Raw genomic sequence first — 19,666 nt, 5'->3', positions numbered from 1 at the left:
ATCATCAGAGTGAACAGGCAACCTACAAAATGGGAGAAAATTTTTGCAACCTACTCATCTGACAAAGGGCTAATATCCAGAATCTACAATGAACTCAAACAAATTTACAAGAAAAAAACAAACAACCCCATCAAAAAGTGGGCAGAGGACATGAACAGACACTTCTCAAAAGAAGACATTTATGCAGCCAAAAAACACATGAAGAAATGCTCCTCATCACTGGCCATCAGAGAAATGCAAATCAAAACCACAGTGAGATACCATCTCACACCAGTTAGAATGGCCATCATTAAAAAATCAGGAAACAACAGGTGCTGGAGAGGATGTGGAGAAATAGGAACACTTTTACACTGTTGGTGGGACTGTAAACTAGTTCAACCATTGTGGAAGTCAGTGTGGCGATTCCTCAGGGATCTCGAACTAGAAATACCATTTGACCCAGCCATCCCATTACTGGGTATATACCCAAAGGACTATAAATCATGCTGCTATAAAGACACACGCACATGTATGTTTATTGCGGCACTATTCACAATAGCAAAGACTTGGAACCAACCCAAATGTCCAACAACGATAGACTGGATTAAGAAAATGTGGCACATATACACCATGGAATACTATGCAGCCATAAAAAATGATGAGTTCATGTCCTTTGTAGGGACATGGATGAAACTGGAAAACATCATTCTCAGTAAACTATCGCAAGGACAAAAAACCAAACACCGCATGTTCTCACTCATAGGTGGGAATTGAACAATGAGAACTCATGGACACAGGAAGGGGAACATCACGCTCCGGGGACTGTTGTGGGGTGGGGGGAGGGGGGAGGGACAGCATTAGGAGATACACCTAATGCTAAATGACGAGTTAATGGGTGCAGGAAATCAACATGGCACATGGATACATATGTAACAAACCTGCACATTGTGCACATGTACCCTAAAACCCTAAAGTATAAAAAAAAAAAAAAAATTACCTTGGGCAGTATGGCCATTTTCACGATATTGATTCTTCCTATCCATGAGCATGGAGTATTCTTCCATTTGTTTGTGTCATCTTTTATTTCACTGAGCACTGGTTTGTAGTTCTCCTTGAAGAGGTCCTTCACATCCCTTGTAAGTTGGATTCCTAGGTATTTTATTCTCTTTGTAGCAATTGTGAATGGGAGTTCACTCATGATTTGGCTCTGTTTGCCTGTTATTGGTCTATAGGAATGCTTGTGATTTTTGCACATTGATTTCGTATCCTGAGACTTTGCAGAAGTTGCTTATAAACTTAAGGAGATTTTGGGCTGAGATGATGGGGTTTTCTAAATATACAATCATGTCATCTGCAAAGGGGGGCAATTTGACTTCCTCTTTTCCTATTGAATTAGGAATTCCTAATTGAATACCCTTTATTTCTTTCTCCTGCCTGATTTCCCTGGCCAGAACTTCCAATACTATGTTGAATAGGAGTGGTGAGAGAGGGCATCCCTGTCTTGTGCCAGTTTTCAAAGGGAATGCTTCCGGTTTTTGCCCATTCAGTATGTATTGGCTGTGGGTTTGTCATAGATAGCTCTTATTATTTTGAGATATGTCCCATCAATACCTAGTTTATTGAGAGTTTTTAGCATGAAGGGTTGTTGAATTTTGTCGAAGGCCTTTTCTGCATCTATTGAGATAATCATGTGGTTTTTGTCTTTGGTTCTGTTTATATGATGGATTACGTTTATTGATTTGCGTATGTTGAACCAGCCTTGCATCCCAAGGATGAAGCCAACTTGATCGTGGTGGATAGGCTTTTTGATGTGCTGCTGGATTCAGTTTGCCAGTATTTTATTGAAGATTTTTGCATTGATGTTCAACAGGGGTATTGGTCTAAAATTCTCTTTTTGTTGTTGTTGTGTTTCTGCCAGGCTTTGGTATCAGGATGATGTTGGCCTCATAAAATGAGTTAGGGAGGATTCCCTCTTTTTCTATTATTGGAATAGTTTCAGAAGGAATTGTACCAGCTCTTCTTTGTACCTCTGGTAGAATTCGGCTGTGACTCCCAGTAGGGGCCAACTGACACCCATAAACCTGGGTGCCCCTGAGAGACGCAGCTTCCAGAGGAAGAATCAGGCAGCAACATTTGCTGTTCTGCAATATTTGCTGTTCTGCAGCCTCCGCTGGTGATACCCAGGCAAACAAGGTCTGGAGTGGACCTCCAGCATACTCCAACAGACCCGCAGCTGAGGGTCCTGACTGTTAGAAGGAAAACTAAAAAACAGAAAAGAATAGCATCAACATCAACAAAAAGGACATCTACACCAAAACCCCATCTGTAGGTCACCATCATCAAAGACCAAAGGTAGATAAAACCACAAAGATAGGGAGAAATCAGAACAGAAAAGCTGAAAATTCTAAAAACCAGAGTGCCTCTTCTCCTCCAAAGGATCGCAGCTCCTCACCAGCAACAGAACAAAGCTGGACAGAGAATGACTTCGACGAGTTGACAGAAGTAGGCTTCAGAAGGTCGGTAATAACAAACTTCTCCGAGCTAAAGGAGGATGTTTGAACCCATTGCAAGGAAGCTAAAAACCTGGAAAAAAGACTAGAAGAATGGCTAACTAGGATAAACAGCATAGAGAAGGCCTTAAATGACCTGATGGAGCTGAAAACCATGTCACGAGAACTACGTGACACATGCACAAGCTTCAGTAGCTGATTTGATCAAGTGGAAGAAAGGGTATCAGTGATTGAAGATCAAATGAATGAAATGAAGCAAGAAGAGAAGTTTAGAGAAAAAAGAGTAAAAAGAAACAAACAAAGCCTCCAAGAAATATGGGACTATGTGAAAAGACTAAATCTACATTTCACTGGTGTACCTGAAAGTGACAGGGAGAATGGAACCAAGCTGGAAAACACTCTTCAGGATATTATCCAGGAGAACTTCCCCAACCTAGCAAGGCGGGCCAACATTCAAATTCAGGAAATACAGAGAACACCACAAAGATATTCCTTGAGAAGAGCAACCCCAAGACACATAATTGTCAGATTCACCAAGGTTGAAATGAAGGAAAAAATGTTAAGGGCAGCCAGAGAGAAAGGTCAGGTTCCCACAAAGGGAAGCCCATCAGACTAACAGCAGAAACTCTACAAGCCAGAAGAGAGTGGGATCTCTCAGCAGAAACTCTACAAACCAGAAGAGAGTGGAGGCCAATATTCAACATTCTTTTTTTTTTTTTAACATTCTTAAAGAAGATAATTTTCTACCCAGAATTTCATATCCAGCCAAACTAAGCTTCATAAGTGAAAGAGAAATAAAATACTTTACAGACAAGCAAATGCTGAGAGATTTTGTCACCACCAGGCCTGCCTTACAAGAGCTCCTGAAGGAAGCACTAAACATGGAAAGGAACAATTGGTATCAGCCACCGCAAAAACATGCCGAATTGTAAAGACCATCCATGCTATGAAGAAACTGCATCAATTAATCGGCAAAATAACCAGCTAACATCATAATGACAGGATCAAATTCACACATAACCATATTAACCTTAATTGTAAATGGGCTAAATGCCCCAATTAAAAGACACAGACTGGCAAATTGGATAAAGAGTCAAGACCCATCACTGTGCTGTATTCAGGAAACCCATCTCACATGCAGAGACACACATAGGCTCAAAATAAAGGGATGGAGGAAGATCTACCGGGCAAATGGAAAACAAAAAAAAGCAGGGGTTGCAATCCTAGTCTCTGATAAAATAGACTTTAAACCAACAAAGATCAAAAGAGACACAGAAGGCCATTGCATAATGGTAAAGGGATCAATTCAGCAAGAAGAGCTAACTATCCTAAATATATATGCACCCAATACAGGAGCACCCAGATTCATAAAAGCAAGTCCTTAGAGACCTACAAAGAGATGTAGACTCCCATACAATAATAATGAGAGATTTTAACACCCCACTGTCAACATTAGACAGATCAATGAGACAGGAAGTTAACAAGGATATCCAGGACTTGAATTCAGCTCTGCACCAAGCGGACCTAATAGACATCTACAGAACTCTCCACCCCAAATCAACAGAATATACATTCCTCTTAGCACCACATCACACTTATTCCAAAATTGACCACAAAATTGGAAGTAAAGCCCTCCTCAGCAAATATAAAAGAACAGAAATCATAACAAACTGTCTCTCAGACTACAGTGCAATCAAATTAGAACTCAGGATTAAGAAACTCACTCAAAACCACACAACTACATGGAAACTGAACAACCTGCTCCTGAATGACTACTGAGTACATAACGAAATGAAGGCAGAAATAAAGATGTTCTTTGAAACCAATGAGAACAAAGACACAGTGTACCAGAATCTCTGGGACACATTTAAAGCAGTGTGTAGAGGGACATTTATAGCACTAAATGCCCACAAGAGAAAGCAGGAAAGGTCTAAAATTGACACCCTAACATCACAATTAAAAGAACTAGAGAAGCAAGAGCAAACACATTCAAAAGCTAGCAGAAGGCAAGAAATAACTAAGATCAGGGAGGAACTGAAGGAGATAGAGACACAAAAAACCCTTCAAAAATCAGTGAATCCAGGTGCTGGTTTTTTGAAAAGATCAACAAAATTGATAGACCGTTAGCAAGATTAATAAAGAAGAAAAGAGAGAAGAATCAAATAGATGCAATAAAAAATGATAAAGGGGATATCACCACCGATCCCACAGAAATACAAACTACTATCAGAGAATACTATAAACACCTCTATACAAACCAGAAAATCTAGAAGAAATGGATAAATTCCTGGACACATACACCCTCCCAAGATTAAACCAGGAAGAAGTTGAATCCCTGAATAGAACAATAACAGGCTCTGAAATTGAGGCAATAATTAATAGCCTACCAACCAAAAAAAGTCCAGGACCAGATGGATTCACAGCCGAATTGTATCCCCATCTTAAATTCGGTGCTCTGTCTTGGGAATATTTAGAGACTTTGGCTAGAGGAAGTTGTGGTTATAATGAAAATGTAATTTTTTGCATTAAAGAAATGCATATTTGCGCCCCCCACATCATGAACCGCCCCACCAGAGTGTGCATCTGTTACACTCTGGGAGCCTGCAGGACACCTCAGTATCACCCAGAGTCCCCAGTTTCCACACGGGCTCACTCTTGCTGTTGCACAGTCTGTGGGTTTAGACAGATTCATAACGACCCTTAGCCACCATTACAGCATCACACAGAATAGCATCACTGCCCTAAAAGTCCTCTGTGCTCTGCCTATTCAGCCCTCTCTCCCCCAGTCTTTCTTTTTTTAATTGTAAATTTTGGAATAATTTTAGATTTATAGGACAATTTGGCCGGGCGCGGTGGCTCACGCTTGTAATCCCAGCACTTTGGGAGGCCGAGGCGGGCCGATCACGAGGTCAGGAGATCGAGACCATGGTGAAACCCCGTCTCTACTAAAAATACAAAAAATTAGCTGGGCGTGGTGGCGGGCGCCTGTAGTCTCAGCTACTCGGAGAGGCTGAGGCAGGAGAATGGTGTGAACCCGGGAGGCGGAGCTTACAGTGAGCCGAGATTGCGCCACTGCACTCCAGCCTGGGCAACAGAGCGAGACTCCGTCTCAAAAAAAAAAAAAAAAAAAAAAGATTTATAGGACAATTTCAGAGCTAATATGGAAGGGTTCCTGTGAACCATCAGGCAGCCTCCCCTAATACCGACATCATAGGTAACCAGGTATATTTGTCACAGTGAGAGGTTACCATTGGTACCTGACTACGCACTAAACTCTAGACAATTTCAGCTTCACTGTTTTTTCCACGAAGGTCCTCTTTCTGTCCCCAGATGGAATCCAGGACCCTGCATTTTATGGATTTGTCGAGCCTTGTTAGTCTCCTCTGCCCTATGTGACTTTTCTAATTTGTCCTCGTTTCCACATTCTGTTTTGTGTGCTTGTGTGTGGGAAGTTTAATGCCCTTCAAAAAACACCATAAGGCTCTGGTGCTGCCAACAGTTGGACACACTGTTTCCAGCGGGTATGGGCCGTGTTCACAGGCACCTGCTTCCGGTCTCCTGTGTGCGCTTGTGCCTGCTTTGCTGTCTTCTGGGAGTCTGTGCCATGCTATTTTCTCAGAAGAAATCCACGAGGGGCCACAGACGCACTTCTTGGGGCATAGATTGCTTTCCTTCACTGATGGGTGCGGCTCATTTTCCATGAACTTCCAGTAGAGGTGGTCCAGGCTATAAGGTCCGTCTGCAGGCCACGCATGGCCAGGCAGTGTTGGAGTGGTCGGCATGCTCAGGTGTGTTGGAGGGCCAGCCCCCTGTGCCAGCCTGGCCTCACTCGGCATCCAGCCAGAAGGTGGAACGTCTGCCTGGATGTGTTCCACACCATTGCTTTTTGACTCCAGGCAGTTTCTGAAAAGTCTCCTTCAGAATACCCCAGGCTGGATGTGCCAGTGAATTTAGGCAAAGTTGAGGAGGATGAGGAAACCCTGGAGTGTCTGCTCTGGGTTGGGTGCTGTGCTGGGTGTGGCCCAAGAGACAAGCACCAGGCACTGCTCAGTGGCCCCTCCTGGGGCCTTGGTCACACTGTAAGCTCTCTGAGTGCAGCACGGCCCGCCGCTTCCCATGGCCCTGCCTCACCCCAGGCCCTGCATTCCCTGGGAGGCTGCATACTCCACCTGTGCACCAGGCCTGAGTGCCCATCTGCAGACAGCACGTGCTAGCTGGGCAAGCTCAGTGTGGAGTCTGCTGTCCTCTGCCACTCGTCCCCCTCTCACCTGGGCCTGGGGCTGTTATCCCAGCCCATGCCTAAGAAATCAAGGCACTGACACCAGATAGCTACCCCCCCACACACACACACACACATGCACACACTTCGCTTCCTCCTGTTATCCCCCCTAGGGAAATTGGCTCACAGACTGTCCAGGCTCATTTGTGGATGTGTTTATTTGCCTGTGCCCCCACCACAGCTATAATGTCTGCTCCACAGGTGCTGGGAGCTCGTGATCATGATTATCATTACAGGCAGTGATTTCCAGGATTGGTAGAACCCGTCGAGGTTGGAAGCTGACATCTGGAGCTTGCTGTGTGCTCGGCCTGGGTTAGAGGTCGGCCACGATGCCTGTGCCCCCTCCCTGTGCCATATGTCCCCTCACGGGATCCCTTGAGCAGCTTTCCTGCTGGTACTTAACGACTCCCACTTCTGCAGGAGTCTTGGACAGTGGCCATCTGTTGAACCTTGAGGTCATTTCCAGGTGGGAGGTCTCCTGTTTGATTTACTCCACGGGGACTGTGTGCACAGGCCCGGAGCCCTCAGCTTGTGGAGGTCTTAACTGGAGAGGCCTCGGCAGGGCCCCACGTCTCCTCTGGGTTTGAAGCTGGTTTTAGGTGGCCCACCTCTATTGTCTTTGGGTCCAGGACTGCGCCCTAGACAGGAGCTACAGCCTGGTGTGTGGACCCTGCTGTGCCTTGCAGCTCACCTCCAGAGAGTAAATGCTGTCTTCTTCCACTGCAGGTTGTCCACCCGGCCGGAGGTGGCCAGCATCGAGCCTCTGGGCCTGGACGAGCAGCAGTGCTCCCAGAAGGCAGTGGTGCAGGCCTGCCTGACCCAGCCTGCCCCCCCCACCAGCATCATCTTCGCAGAGGACATCAGTAAGGGCTGGGTGCCCTTACGTGCATAAGCCACCTCGCTCAGCCTATTTGTAAGGCTTTTGATACATGGGACTGTATTGCTTTCCAACAAAACAATGTTAACAATGCACAAGTACCTGGAGAAGAGTCAGAAAAATGCCGTATCCTGCTGCTATCCATATATTTGAGAATTCCCCAGGTAATGCCATTTACGTACCTTTTTTATGGAGCAAGTAAAAAACATCTGTATGAGTGTCCATGTGCCCCTTCTACAATATACTTGATAATCATATAAATACACCATCATAGGCCGGGTGCAATGGCTCACACCTGCAATCCTAGCACTTTGGGAGGCCAAGGCAGGAGGATTACTTGAGCCCAGGAGTAGAAGACCAGCCTAGGCAACAAAGTAAGACCTTGACTCTATAAAAAGTTTTTAAAAATTAGCCAGGCATGGTGGTGTATGCATGCCTGTGGTCCCAGATACTAGGGAGGCCAAGGGAGGAGAATCACTTGATCCCGGGAGCCACTGCACTCCAGTCTGGGCAATAAATTGAGACCCTGTCTCAAAAGAAACAAAAATAAACAAAATCACTAGTGTAATCCCTAATCTCAGTGGAAGGACAGGGCTCTCATCTTTGGGTTGGGAACTCATCCATATTGTAGCCCTCATCACTTCACGGAATGCTTACACCCTGAACAAAATGAAGTTTTCCTGGAGTTTCCTTTGCCCACAGCTTTACATGCTGTTGCCCCGCTGGAAAAGCCAGAATGGGTGGTGACCAGGCCCCCACAGCGCTTCCTTTCTGGTAGTCCCTGTTAACTGTCAGCAGGGCCATGTGCGAGGCAGCTGCTTGGCTTCTGAGGGTGAAGCTGGTGGTCGCTGGGGTCTTTGCCAGAGTGTAAGCCTGCAAGGCTTGGAGGCGGAGCCAGAGGCAGGTGCTGTCTTCAGTGCTGACCCCTCCCTGGGGTTCCTCCAGCCACAGGCCAGGTCCTGCACTGTGACGCCACCGTGGACCTCATCCATGACATCCAGATCGTCTCCACCACCCACAAGCTCAACCTGGAGGACTCCCCCCTGGAGCTGAAGATCCAGGCCCTGGACTCCGAGGGTGAGGACGTCCCCCTGCCTGTTTGTCCTCTGCAGCTCATGCTGGATTGTCCCTCTACTATGAACCTGGCCTCTCTGTATTCCCCACTCCTCTGGCATCCAACCCTGCAGGTCCCCTGGAGGGCAGCTTCAGTCAGGGAGGTGAAGTTGCTGCTGGCGGAGGTGCTGAAGAGGCAGAACCCATCTGCGAGGTGGGCCCCAAGCCCTCGGTAGAATCGAGCCATGGTCACTGCCGGTGCTCAGGGGCCCCTGTAGCAGGGCCTGTGTGCTCAGAGCTGTGGTGGACCCTGGAGCCAGACCCTGCTGGTCACAGCGCTGGGCCTTGGTGCAGCGCATCTTGGGGAAGCCAACATTCTCAGCCATGATGGGAGGCTGGGAGAGGTTGGCTGGGGCCATGCCTCCTGCTCCGACTCTCGGGGTGGGTTTTGCTTCCTGGTCCAGATCTTAGAGCCAGTGTGCCAGGTGGGGAAGGTCCTTTTATTCTGGAGGAGACTGAAGCATGGAGTGGGGTGAGATGCAGGGTGTACAGGGTCCTGCCTATCAGCGTGGGATTCACCTTTTTTCTCAAAGCAGAGGGAAGCTGAGGAAAGAGTGGGTGCAGGAGGTGATGGGATCCTGTCTGCAGGGTTTGTGGGGAGTATAAGATGTTCTTGGGAGCAGAATGAGCAAAGTTTGAGTCCACCTTGTGGCCAGGCATTCCTAGGGGCACTTCACACACCCTAGCTCATTTCCCGTATGGCAACTGGATGATGCACAGAGAACGAACACACCCACATGCTCACCCGAGTGTGCACACACAGAGAACCCACACGCTCACCCAAGTGTGCACACACAGAGAACAGATGTGGAGCTGATATGCAGCCAAGCCTGGCCCCAGAGTTTACCCTCCCGGGCAGGGGGTGGCAAGCTTCTGTGGAGGGCTGGATGTAAATATTGTGGGCTTTCCTGGCCATATGGTGTCTGTGGCAACCATTCAGCTCTGCCGTTGTCCCACTACAGCAGCCTTAGATGATGCGGAAACGAACGGGCATGGCTATGTTCTAATAAAACTTTATTTATAGAAATAGGGGGCTAGATTTGCCCCAGGGGCTGTAGTTTGCACTCCCTGTTCATGACTACTCTGTTCTATTTCCTGCCTTAAGTCACTTTTTAAAAAATAGGTGTTTATTTTTATCAACATTTATATCACATGAAATTCACCCATTTTAAGGATACAATTCAGCATTTTTTGGTAGATTCATACAGCTGTGCAACCATCACTAATATCCAATTTCAGAACATTTTCATCGCCCCAAAAGGAAGCTCCATACTCATTGCAGTCACTCCCTCTTCTCTCCTCTCTCTAGCCCCTGATAACCACGAATCTGCTTTCCGTCTGTTTGCATTTGCCTGTTCTGGACGTTTCATGGGAATAGAATCGCACAGTGCATGCAGCCATATACATCCATGCATACAGTGTTTTGTGACTAGTTTCTCTCACTGAGCACGTTTTCAAAGTTCATCTGTGTTGTTGCGTGTGTCCACACTTTGTTCCTTTGTGTTGCTAAATAACTTTCCATTGCAGTGATCAACTGCGTTTTTCTTCTCTGTTCATCCTTTGATGGACTCGGGTTGTTTTCACATTTTGGTGGTTATGAATAATGGTGCTGTGAGCATTCACATGTGGTTGTGTGTTTTCCAGTCTCTTGGGTAGACATGGAGGAGTGGAATTGCTGGGGCATAGGATAACTCTGTGTTTAACTGTTTGGGAACTGCCAGGTGGTTTCCCAAGTGGCTGCCCCTTTTCAAATTTCCAGGGGCAGTGTGTGAAGGTGCCACCATCTCCATGTCCTGGCCAGCACTTGCTATGGCTCATCCTTGTGGTTCTAGTTAAGTCCCTTTAAAGTCACTTCTTTCCTGAGTGTGGGTCTTGAAGGGCGACAGGCTAGTCAGAGACAACACCAGTGGCAGCCAAGAGATCTTTATTTGAGGCTCAGCGTTCGAGAAGACGAAGAGAAGGGGAGAGAGAGAGAGAGCTGCTGGGGCTGAGTATTTATGTCCTTTAGAGTGATGTGGTGATTGGTGATTGGTCGGAGGGCGGGACCTCGGGGCTAGCAGGAGGTGTTTCCTTTTGATTGGGTGCTTATTTGGCGGGCTGTGCTTGGCGGGTTTAGGGGGTGCCAAGTGGAGGGGGAAGAACCTGGAACCGATGCCTAAGATGGCGTCTTTGATTTATCCAACAGGTCTGTTCTCCCCAGGCAGGTGGTGGGGATGTTGGGACTGGGGAGGTGCCTGCTCTGGGCCTTCCCTGGCCACCATCATGCCAGGATGTCCCAGCAACCCTGGATGGTTTTCTCTTACACTCCCCCCACTCCTGAAGGGTTGATGGCACCTGCATCCAGTTCCAGAGTAGGACGTCATCTGGTCTCCACTGACTGGGTCATTTACCAGCAGCCTATCTCAAGGCCCCACCTTTGCAGCAAGGAAATGGTTAACTCCCTTCCTTGCCCACTATGAGGGTGTCATGCTTTCTACTTGGTCCTCTTTGCCCCGAAATACTTTGATGAGTATTTTCATCATCCCTTTTGCCTTTTTTTTCTGAGCCTGCAACCTCTTTTCTGGTCAGTGTCTCCATTGTGAAGATGAACTTGACCCTTGGAAGCTTTTAGAGTCTGGCAGTCCCAGAAAGGATGTGCCTTATCTAGACTGATAAGTGTCAAGAAAGATAATTGCTCAACAAACTGTGGTAGGTGGCTGCCCCTGGGTGTCAGGAAATGTGATATTCCCTTAGTAAGTACAGTGTCTTATTGTGCTTATAAATGGTCTGATGCCCACTGTATAGATGAGGAAGCTGAAGCCCAGAAAGCTTCAGTAACTTGCCCATTGTCACACAGCTCATGGGTGGCTGAGCAGGAGCTGGGATCCAGGATGTCTGACTCTGTCGCCTGAGCTCTTTCCCGCTGGACGCACTGCCTGTCTCCTGCTGCTGCATTTTCCTGGGCATTGGGGGCCCTCCCCACATGGCTGGGATCTGCCTTTTTGGACAGAATCCACCTGCAGAGTGCCTGCCTCCAGTCAGTGTTGTCATAGCTATTTCCTAGCCCACCCATGGCTCTTGCATCAGCAGAACTGAACTAGCTCAGGGTCTCTAAAGATGCCCCTTCCTCATCTTTCCTTATCCCGTCTCTTCTGCCTGGAGCACCTTCCCCTCCTGAACTCTGCTTTCAGAAGCCATGCTTCCTCTGGCATTGCCTCTCAGGTGTCCCCTCCTCCAGGGAGCCCTCCTTGGCTGCCCAAGTTGGGACTTGTTCTTCCCTTCGATGTCCCTCAGCTCTTCAGTGGCCCCTACCCTGGGGTACAGGGCATTTTCTACTGTGGCTTGTCAAGGTCAGCACTAGGAGGACAGAACTAGGATCAGTAAATTCTTTTGGACCCTTCTGTGTCTGACACTGGACTTTGGACCCAGCTGGCATTGGGTAAATGTTTGCTAGGTTGAATTGCCTAACACCCAGAGCACCAGCAGCAGTGGTTCAGAATCAAAAACCTCCCTGGCTCTCCAATCCTTGTAGTATGACACTCTGGCCTCCTTCTCTATCCAGTGCACCAGCAGCAGTGGTGGAGAGCCAGAAAACTTCTGTGGCCTCCTCCTCCACCCAGAGCAACAGCAGCAGTGGCGGAGACCCAGAAATGTCCCTGGCTCAACAAGCCTTCCAGTATCAGCCTGTGGCTTTCTTCTCCACCAAGAGCACCAGTAGCAGTGGCGGAGACCCAGAAATGTCCCTGATACAGCAACAACCACCCCAGGATGCCAGCGTCATTCAAGCTGGGCAGCCTAAGGCTGTGATGTCAGCCTCGCCAACAAGAGGCTGGCACTGCCACAGGGCTGCCAGGACATGCATTTCCATTCTTTTAAAATGTTTTTGCCTGTGTCCACACAGAAAAGGAGGAATTAGATTACCACAACATGGTTGCATGGCTGAAGACAAAAATCAAGCAGGTGGGGTCAGTATTGTTAGCATAGTCACTACACTGAGAGTAGTTCTATTGTCAGTGTAGAGTGGTGGTACCAGGGAGCAGGGATCAGCCTCCACTCCACCTGACCAGGAGCTCCAGAATTGTAAAATCCTGGACACCATCGGCTGTGGCACGTTCAGTGAGGTCAAACTGGCTCATCACGTGCTGACTGGGACCCAGGTGGCCATTGAAATCATACCCAAGGCTGGCTCTCCCAGCATCACTTTCTAGAGAGAGAGAAGTATTTTGAAGTCTCTCTGCCACTTCAATATCGTACAATTATATCAACTGATTGACACCTCCATCATGAGTTATTTATTTAGTAACAGAGTGTGCAAGAGGAGGAGACCCACACAACCGATACACCGCCGTGGCCTCATGAGGGAGAAGAAGGCCTGGACCATGTTCAGGCCGATTCTGTTGGCCATGTAGTATGGCCATAGCAAATAAATTTCACATAGAGAGAGACCTGAACCTGGAAATCATCATCCTTGATGAGGATGGTAACATTACGATCGCGGACTTCAGCTTCTGTACCATATTCCATGAGGAACAGAAGCTGATAGCCCTTTGTGGCACCTACCCCTGTATGGCCCTGGAACTCTTCCTGGGCCAGGGCAACCAATGCCCTGCCGTGGATGTTTGGAGCCTCGGAGTAACGTTCTATCACATGGTGGGCGAAGTTCTGCCCTTCTGCTCACGCAGCATTAGGGTCTTCACGGCAAAAATTTAAAATGGAAGATAATTTTCCCCAGTATACTTTGCCTGAGGTCTCAAAAGCCTCAATAATAAACTATTAACAGTAGACCCCAGGGAGCAGACAGCACTAGAAAAAGTGATGAGGGGCCCGTGGGTGAACAGTTGCCTCTGACAACATATGAAGAACAAACCCTGGACCACTTAAACCCCAAAACAACCCAGCTCTTGGTGGCCATGGGATTCCAGGCTGAGAACCTATCCATGGCAATCAAAGAAGAATTATTCAATTTTCCCATAGCCTCCTACATTATTTTGGAAGAAACAAAATGAAAGAAGCAGTTTACTCTCAGACCACAGTCCCTTTCTTTTGGGGTTCCCAACTGTTTTTCCCTATCCGTTGAAGTTTCCACCTTTTTTCTCCCACTGAAGTGCACTCATAGCATTCAGCAGAAGAGCCCCTTTCTGGCCAGTGCATCTGCCAGCCTGCAGAGGAAGCCAGAGAGCTTCAATCAAGCCCCCCAGTGTGATCCTGTGGCCTCTCTCTCCACCCAGAGCACCAGCAGCAGTAGTAGAGACCCAGAAATATCCCTGGCTCAACAAGTCCCCCAGCATGACCCCATGGCCTCCCCTTCCACCCAGAGTACCTGCGCAGTGGTGGAGTCCCAGAAATGTCCCTGGCTCAACAAACCCTTAAGCATGACCCTGTGGCCTCCCCCTCCACCCAGAGCAACAGCAGCGGTGGTGGAGTCCCAGAAACGTCCCTGGCTCAACCAGCTCCCTAGCATAACCCTGTGGGCTTTCCTTCCATCCAGAGCACCCGCAGCAGTGGTTCAGAATCAAAAACCTCCCTGGCTCTCCAATCCTTGTAGTATGACACTCTGGCCTCCTTCTCTATCCAGTGCACCAGCAGCAGTGGTGGAGGGCCAGAAACCTTCCTGGCTCACCAAGCCTCCCAGCATGACCCTGTGGCCTCCTCCTCCACCCAGAGCACCAGCAGCAGTGGCGGTGATGCAGAAACATCCTTGGCTCAGCAAGCCTTCCCCGTGACTCTGTGGCTTCCCCCTCCACCCTGAGCACCAGCAGCAGCAGTGGTGTTCTGTAACAAGGCTCCAGCATGACCCTGTGGCTTAGCCCTCTACCCAGGGCACCAGCAGCAGTTGTGCAGACCCAGAAACATCTCTGGCTAAACAAGCCCCCCAGCATGACCCTGTGGCCTCCCACTTCACCCAGAGCACCAGCAGCAGTGGTAGAGACACAGAAACGTTTCTGCCCTAACAACCATCGCAGAAAGCCAGCGTCTTCCAAGCTGGGCAGCCGAGGCTGTGACGTCATCCAAGCTAGCAAGAAGCTGGTGCTGCTGCAGAGCTGCCAGGATATGCCTTTTCATTCAAATAAAATGTTTTTGCCTGTGTCCAGCAAAGAAAAGGAGGAATAAGATTGCCCCAACATAGTTGCATGACTGAAGACAAAAATCAAGTAGGTGGGGCGGTCAGGCCACACTTCTTGCATTTTACTATATTTATTCTGTCTTTATTAGCATTATTTTAATTTGTAAATCATGCTTGTATTCATTCATGGGGTACAATGTGAGGATTTGATAGATGTGTGCACCGTGGAATGAGGAAATCCCGCTACTTAGCATCTCCACCACCTCAGAGAGACCAATTCCACATGATGTCCCGGAAGTGTTGATCTAAAAACGTTGACCCCATAGAAGTAGCAAGTAGATCAATGGTGACCAGGGGTCAGAGAGCGGCAGAGGGAGGGAATGGGGGGTTGTCGGTCAAAGGACCAAAGTCTGGACAAGAGGAAGAGGTTTTGACATCTAGTGCACAGCAGGGTGACCGGAGTCAATGAGAATGTGTTGCATTTTGCAAAACACCTGAGAGAGTCCGTGTCAAATGTTTCCCTGCATTTAGATTGGAGAGGATGAAGGCCCTGAGGTCCAAGAACATTGAAACCTGAGAGTGGATGGCAACAGCTGCGGGGAGGAGCCTGGTGAGACGCCCAAGCTGCCACGTGCCCAGCAACATTGGAGCCTGCAGCACTTCTCCCCTGCCCTGCTCTACTTTATCTTTTTAAATAAAGATGGTTCCTGATAAATGACTATCTCTTCCAAATCTTGTAGTAGCATTGGAAAGGTGGCAGGTGGGTCACAGACACTCTGCTGCTTTGCGCCCTCCCTGCACAGAACGGGGGCTGTGCACACCCTAGTTTAGGCGGCATGCAGTCATGTGGTTCTCGCTGTTACTCAGAAAAACTGAAAGGAAACGAAACCTCAGAGAAGAATCAGGGTGACCCCACTCACAGCAAATCATTATTAGTGGCTCTGAAGGGCTGAGGCTGTGAGCGGGTGCAGGGCAGAGTCCCACACATTGTGCATGGCCTCCCCACACTCACACTGCCTCATGAGCATTTTCAGAAGGACCAGCAGCCCCTTCAGGTCCTGTCTGCCTGTGTTAATCCTTCTGAGAGGTTCCCAGGAGGATCCCGAAGCCCTGGGAACCAGGCTGTGCTGGGGTCAGTGGCGGGGTGTGGTCCCCAAAGCGCCTTAAGGGGCCACTTGTGCTGCTGGGCTCCTGGCTGTCTAGTGTGGCATTGGCCTTTCTGCTGCGATGGTTTCCCCTTTTGCTAAAAGTGGCGCGGAGCCATCCCCGTCAGAGGCCTGACGGAGGAGTCAGCCTTCATCCAGGCCCAGGTTGAAGGGGTGCTTCTAGGCAAGGCAGGTGTCCTGTGGGTCAGAAGAGGGTTGATGGCAAGACACAGCAGCAGCCCCGAGGGATGGAGGGGGTGATGGGAATGGGGGCTTTCATAAGGCAGGTTCCAGCTTCCCAGGAACCTGGTGTTTCCGTGTCAGGCAGTGAATCTATGGGTGCAGATGCCCCATCAACACCTATCAGGGAGCTGCCTCGTGGGTTCCTATGGACCCTGAGGAAGGTCCAGAAGGCACCACCCTTGTGCATGGCCGGCGTCTCAGTGTGCCCAGCCTTAAGCATGCAGTGATCCTGCCCACTGTTGAGTCAGGTAAGATTCTCCTTCAATAAAGAGCAGGACCAGGAAGCAAGAAGCAGGCTCAGGAGAGGGTGGGAGTGTTGTGGAGCCCCTTGTGTCCCCAGTGAGCTGCTGTCCTTTAAATCCACATTGGGGGTGAAGGTCCCTCCAGTGTCAATACAGGATCTCCCTCCACCCAATGCCAGTTTGTACTCCCAGAAAGAGGGCCCCTGTGGATTCTGCTTGAGCTCCCCAAGGGCCCATCAGAGTCTGTCCCTCCACCTTGCTGCTGTGCCTCCTCTGGAAGTGCTGTCCTGTGAGAGGGCACCTTCCCCAGGCCTGGCTTTTACTATCATTGGACAAGGCCAGAATTCTTTCTGGCTGTGACCTATGGTAGAACTTGACATCTCCTCTTCAGAAGCCAGGGCTTCCAGCCCATAGAGCTGGGCTGGGTCAAGGGACTATAGGGAAGGGGCTCCAGGCACCAGGGCAAAAACCCACAAACAGAGAAACTCCTTTCAAATGTCCACCTGGGCCAGCGTGTAGGCCGGGCAACCTTGGCTTGCTCATCTCCCTTTGCTGCCAGCAGCCTCCATATGGCAGACATTCTTCTCCTGGGGGGATGACAGCTATGGAGGGTGGGGAGCAGGCCTGAGCAGGGCGGGTTCCCGAAAGACAGCCCAGAGAGCAGGGTCAGATAGTGGGGGGTGGGTTCAGCTCCACTGTCCAGGTGAGGGAACTGAGGCTGAAGAGAGATCAGGTAGCATCCCCAATGAAATCTGGCCAGGAACAGATGGCAAAGATTTGCTGTTTACCCCGTCCCAGGCTGCCCCGCACCCACCCAGCCACTTCCCAGTACTCTGCTTTGTCCCCATTCTCGGGTTCTGAAGTCATCCTGTTTTACACCTGTCACCCGTACTGGAACAGGGACCTTGCCTCCCTGACAGCCACACAGCCCTGGCACCCAGGACGCCCTCAATCAATATTTGTGGAATCAGTGAGATCCTGGGATTCAAGTCCAAGGTGTGTCTGCAGAGCATTGGAAATGCAGCCCTGGGTCCGTCCCCAAGGTCGCCTGATACAGCAGGCCTGGGGATCCGCAGGGGAAGTGGATGCCTACCGTGACTCTCGGGAAGACTGGTGGGACTGTCGCTAAGCTTATTTGCCTGTCCAATCTTGGGGATCCTGAGTTCCCTACTGGACAAGCTTGTAGGGGTTCAGCTCCACTTACGGGTCTCTGGATCTGCCTCCCAGTCCTGGCTCCGCCTCCCAGTCCTGGCTCCGACTCTGCCCAGGCTTGGGGGGGCCATTGGCCGTTGGGAGCAATGCCCCCCGCTGCGTCACTGCCACCTGGCCCCGCCCCCGTCTCCATGGCCGCTGGACCAGATGTCAGCAGCTGCTACAGAGCCTGGTGCATATATATCTTCTATATACTTGCTAGTATCTGTCCCCTTTTCCCCCAGACCTCCTCCTGTGCAACGCGGAATGATGAAAATCAAGAAACAGGAATCTCACTCCCGGCCTAGCCAGGACTCAGGTTTTGTGAAGTGGGATGAGGCAGGAGGAAAAGCAAACCCCATCAAACCAACACCTAGTCTAGAGCCTGATCAAAGTGCCACCCAAAGCACGGTTCCTCCCTTTACTTTCCTGTAACCTGAGAATTCTTCCTGAAAAAGGTGGCCCCTGAGAACCATCTAAAAGCATCACGGGGTGGAGGGGCAAGGGTCCTGAGAGCTGGTCTTGCCATCCCTTGTCCCAGTTTTCTTGAAGCCGAGCTCCAGAGAAGAGGTGGGGCCCATGGGGCATTTGGATTACACTCCAAGTCCAATTCCCAGTCCAGCAATCCTGCCCCCAGAGGCTCCCTTAATCTGTCCACTTGGCAATGGAAGGGGCGGGTCGGCCCACACCCCCTGCCTGGCTACTGACGACAACCATCAGAAGGGTGTCTGTGTAGCCAGGGCCCCAGAACCATGTCTGCATGGAAAGGGCCCAAGGAGCTGGAGCTCTGTAGTCTCAAGAAGAGTGTGAGGGACCCAGCCCTCTTCTGAAACCTAAACTGCATTCTGGCCTGTGCCCTAGAAGGTTGTGAAGGCCTCTAAGTGGGTCCTCCTGCTTCCCCATCTTCTGAGGCCCAGGCCTTTCTCAGAGCCTCCGTGGGTCCCACCCCGGTCCCTTCCCGCCTCAAGCTATGTGACAGTATGACTCCCCACTTATTTCTTCATTTCCACTGGAAACACTAGTAAAACAATTCCTCAGCCTCGACCCCAGGGAGCGGCCCCCACTAAACCAGCTGACGTGGGACCCCTGGGTCAATGCCGGCCAGAAGACACTGCTGACACCATACAGAGACCCTGGACACCTATGCCCCCTACAACCCTGGTCATGGTGGCCATGGGATTCCAAGCAGCACACATCTGGGAATCAATATTCTCCCCCACAAAAAAATACGTATATGATTATTCCATGGCCACGTACCTAATCCTGGGGTACAGAAAAGTACAGAGGAGGAAGTGCTCCATCATTGGAGCACAGCCCTTCCTCCTGGGGGTCCCACCTGTTCTTCCCCATCTGACAAAGTCTGCCTTCCTTGTGGAACCAAAGAGGGCTCAAAGGGAGCCAGCTGTTCCCACTTTTAATTTTCAGCTGCCTGAGGAGGGTCAGAAGTCAGGGCAGAAGACCACCATTCCTGCTCAGAACTCTTCCTGGGCTGGGGTACCAGTGCCCTGCCACGGACATATAGGGCCTTGGCGTCATACTCTACCATACGGTGTCCGGGACCCTGCCCTTCTATTCAGGGAACACAATGGACCTCGAGAATACAATTCTCACAGGAAGCTACCATGCCCCACCATTTTTTCCCCCTTCAACTCGAAAGACTCATTCAAAAGTTACTAACACTAGACCCCAGGGAGTGGCCCCCATTGAAACAAGTTATGAGGAACCGGTGGGTGAACTGTGGCCAGGAGATGCCGCTGACAACATACAAAAAGCCACTCCTGGATACCAGAACCCCCAAACAACCCAGCTCGTGGTGGCCAAGAACAGGATTCCAGGCCAAGAACATCTCTGTGCCAATAAAAAAAAAAAAAAAAAAAGCATTTCACTATCCTATGGCCACCTACCTCATTTTAGAACAAACAAAAGCAGCAGTCCACCATCAGACCACAGTCCCTTCCTCCTGGGGTTCCCACCTGTCCTTCTCTACCCACTGAAGTTTCCACTGTCCCTCTCCCACTGAAGCAGGCTCACAGTGAGCCAGCTT

The 19,666-nt window shown here is 49.6% G+C and overlaps 1 protein-coding gene across 1 annotated transcript; it reads left to right on the top strand.

The window, feature by feature from the left end:
• Positions 1-6,269: 6,269 nt before the first annotated feature.
• Positions 6,270-14,460, top strand: LOC134735441 (uncharacterized). The gene is made up of 9 exons (XM_063630491.1): positions 6,270-6,336; positions 7,398-7,631; positions 8,591-8,722; positions 8,833-9,027; positions 11,976-12,055; positions 12,192-12,265; positions 12,324-12,545; positions 13,147-13,301; positions 13,817-14,460. Exons 1-9 carry the CDS (start codon positions 6,270-6,272, stop codon positions 14,458-14,460), a joined length of 1,803 nt encoding a protein of 600 aa, XP_063486561.1.
• Positions 14,461-19,666: the final 5,206 nt, after the last annotated feature.

Source organism: Symphalangus syndactylus, chromosome 21 (assembly GCF_028878055.3).
Source record: "Symphalangus syndactylus isolate Jambi chromosome 21, NHGRI_mSymSyn1-v2.1_pri, whole genome shotgun sequence".
NCBI lineage: Eukaryota > Metazoa > Chordata > Mammalia > Primates > Hylobatidae > Symphalangus > Symphalangus syndactylus.
The sequence above is the reverse complement of the archived record's forward strand: the minus strand, read 5'-3'. Positions and strand labels throughout refer to the sequence as shown.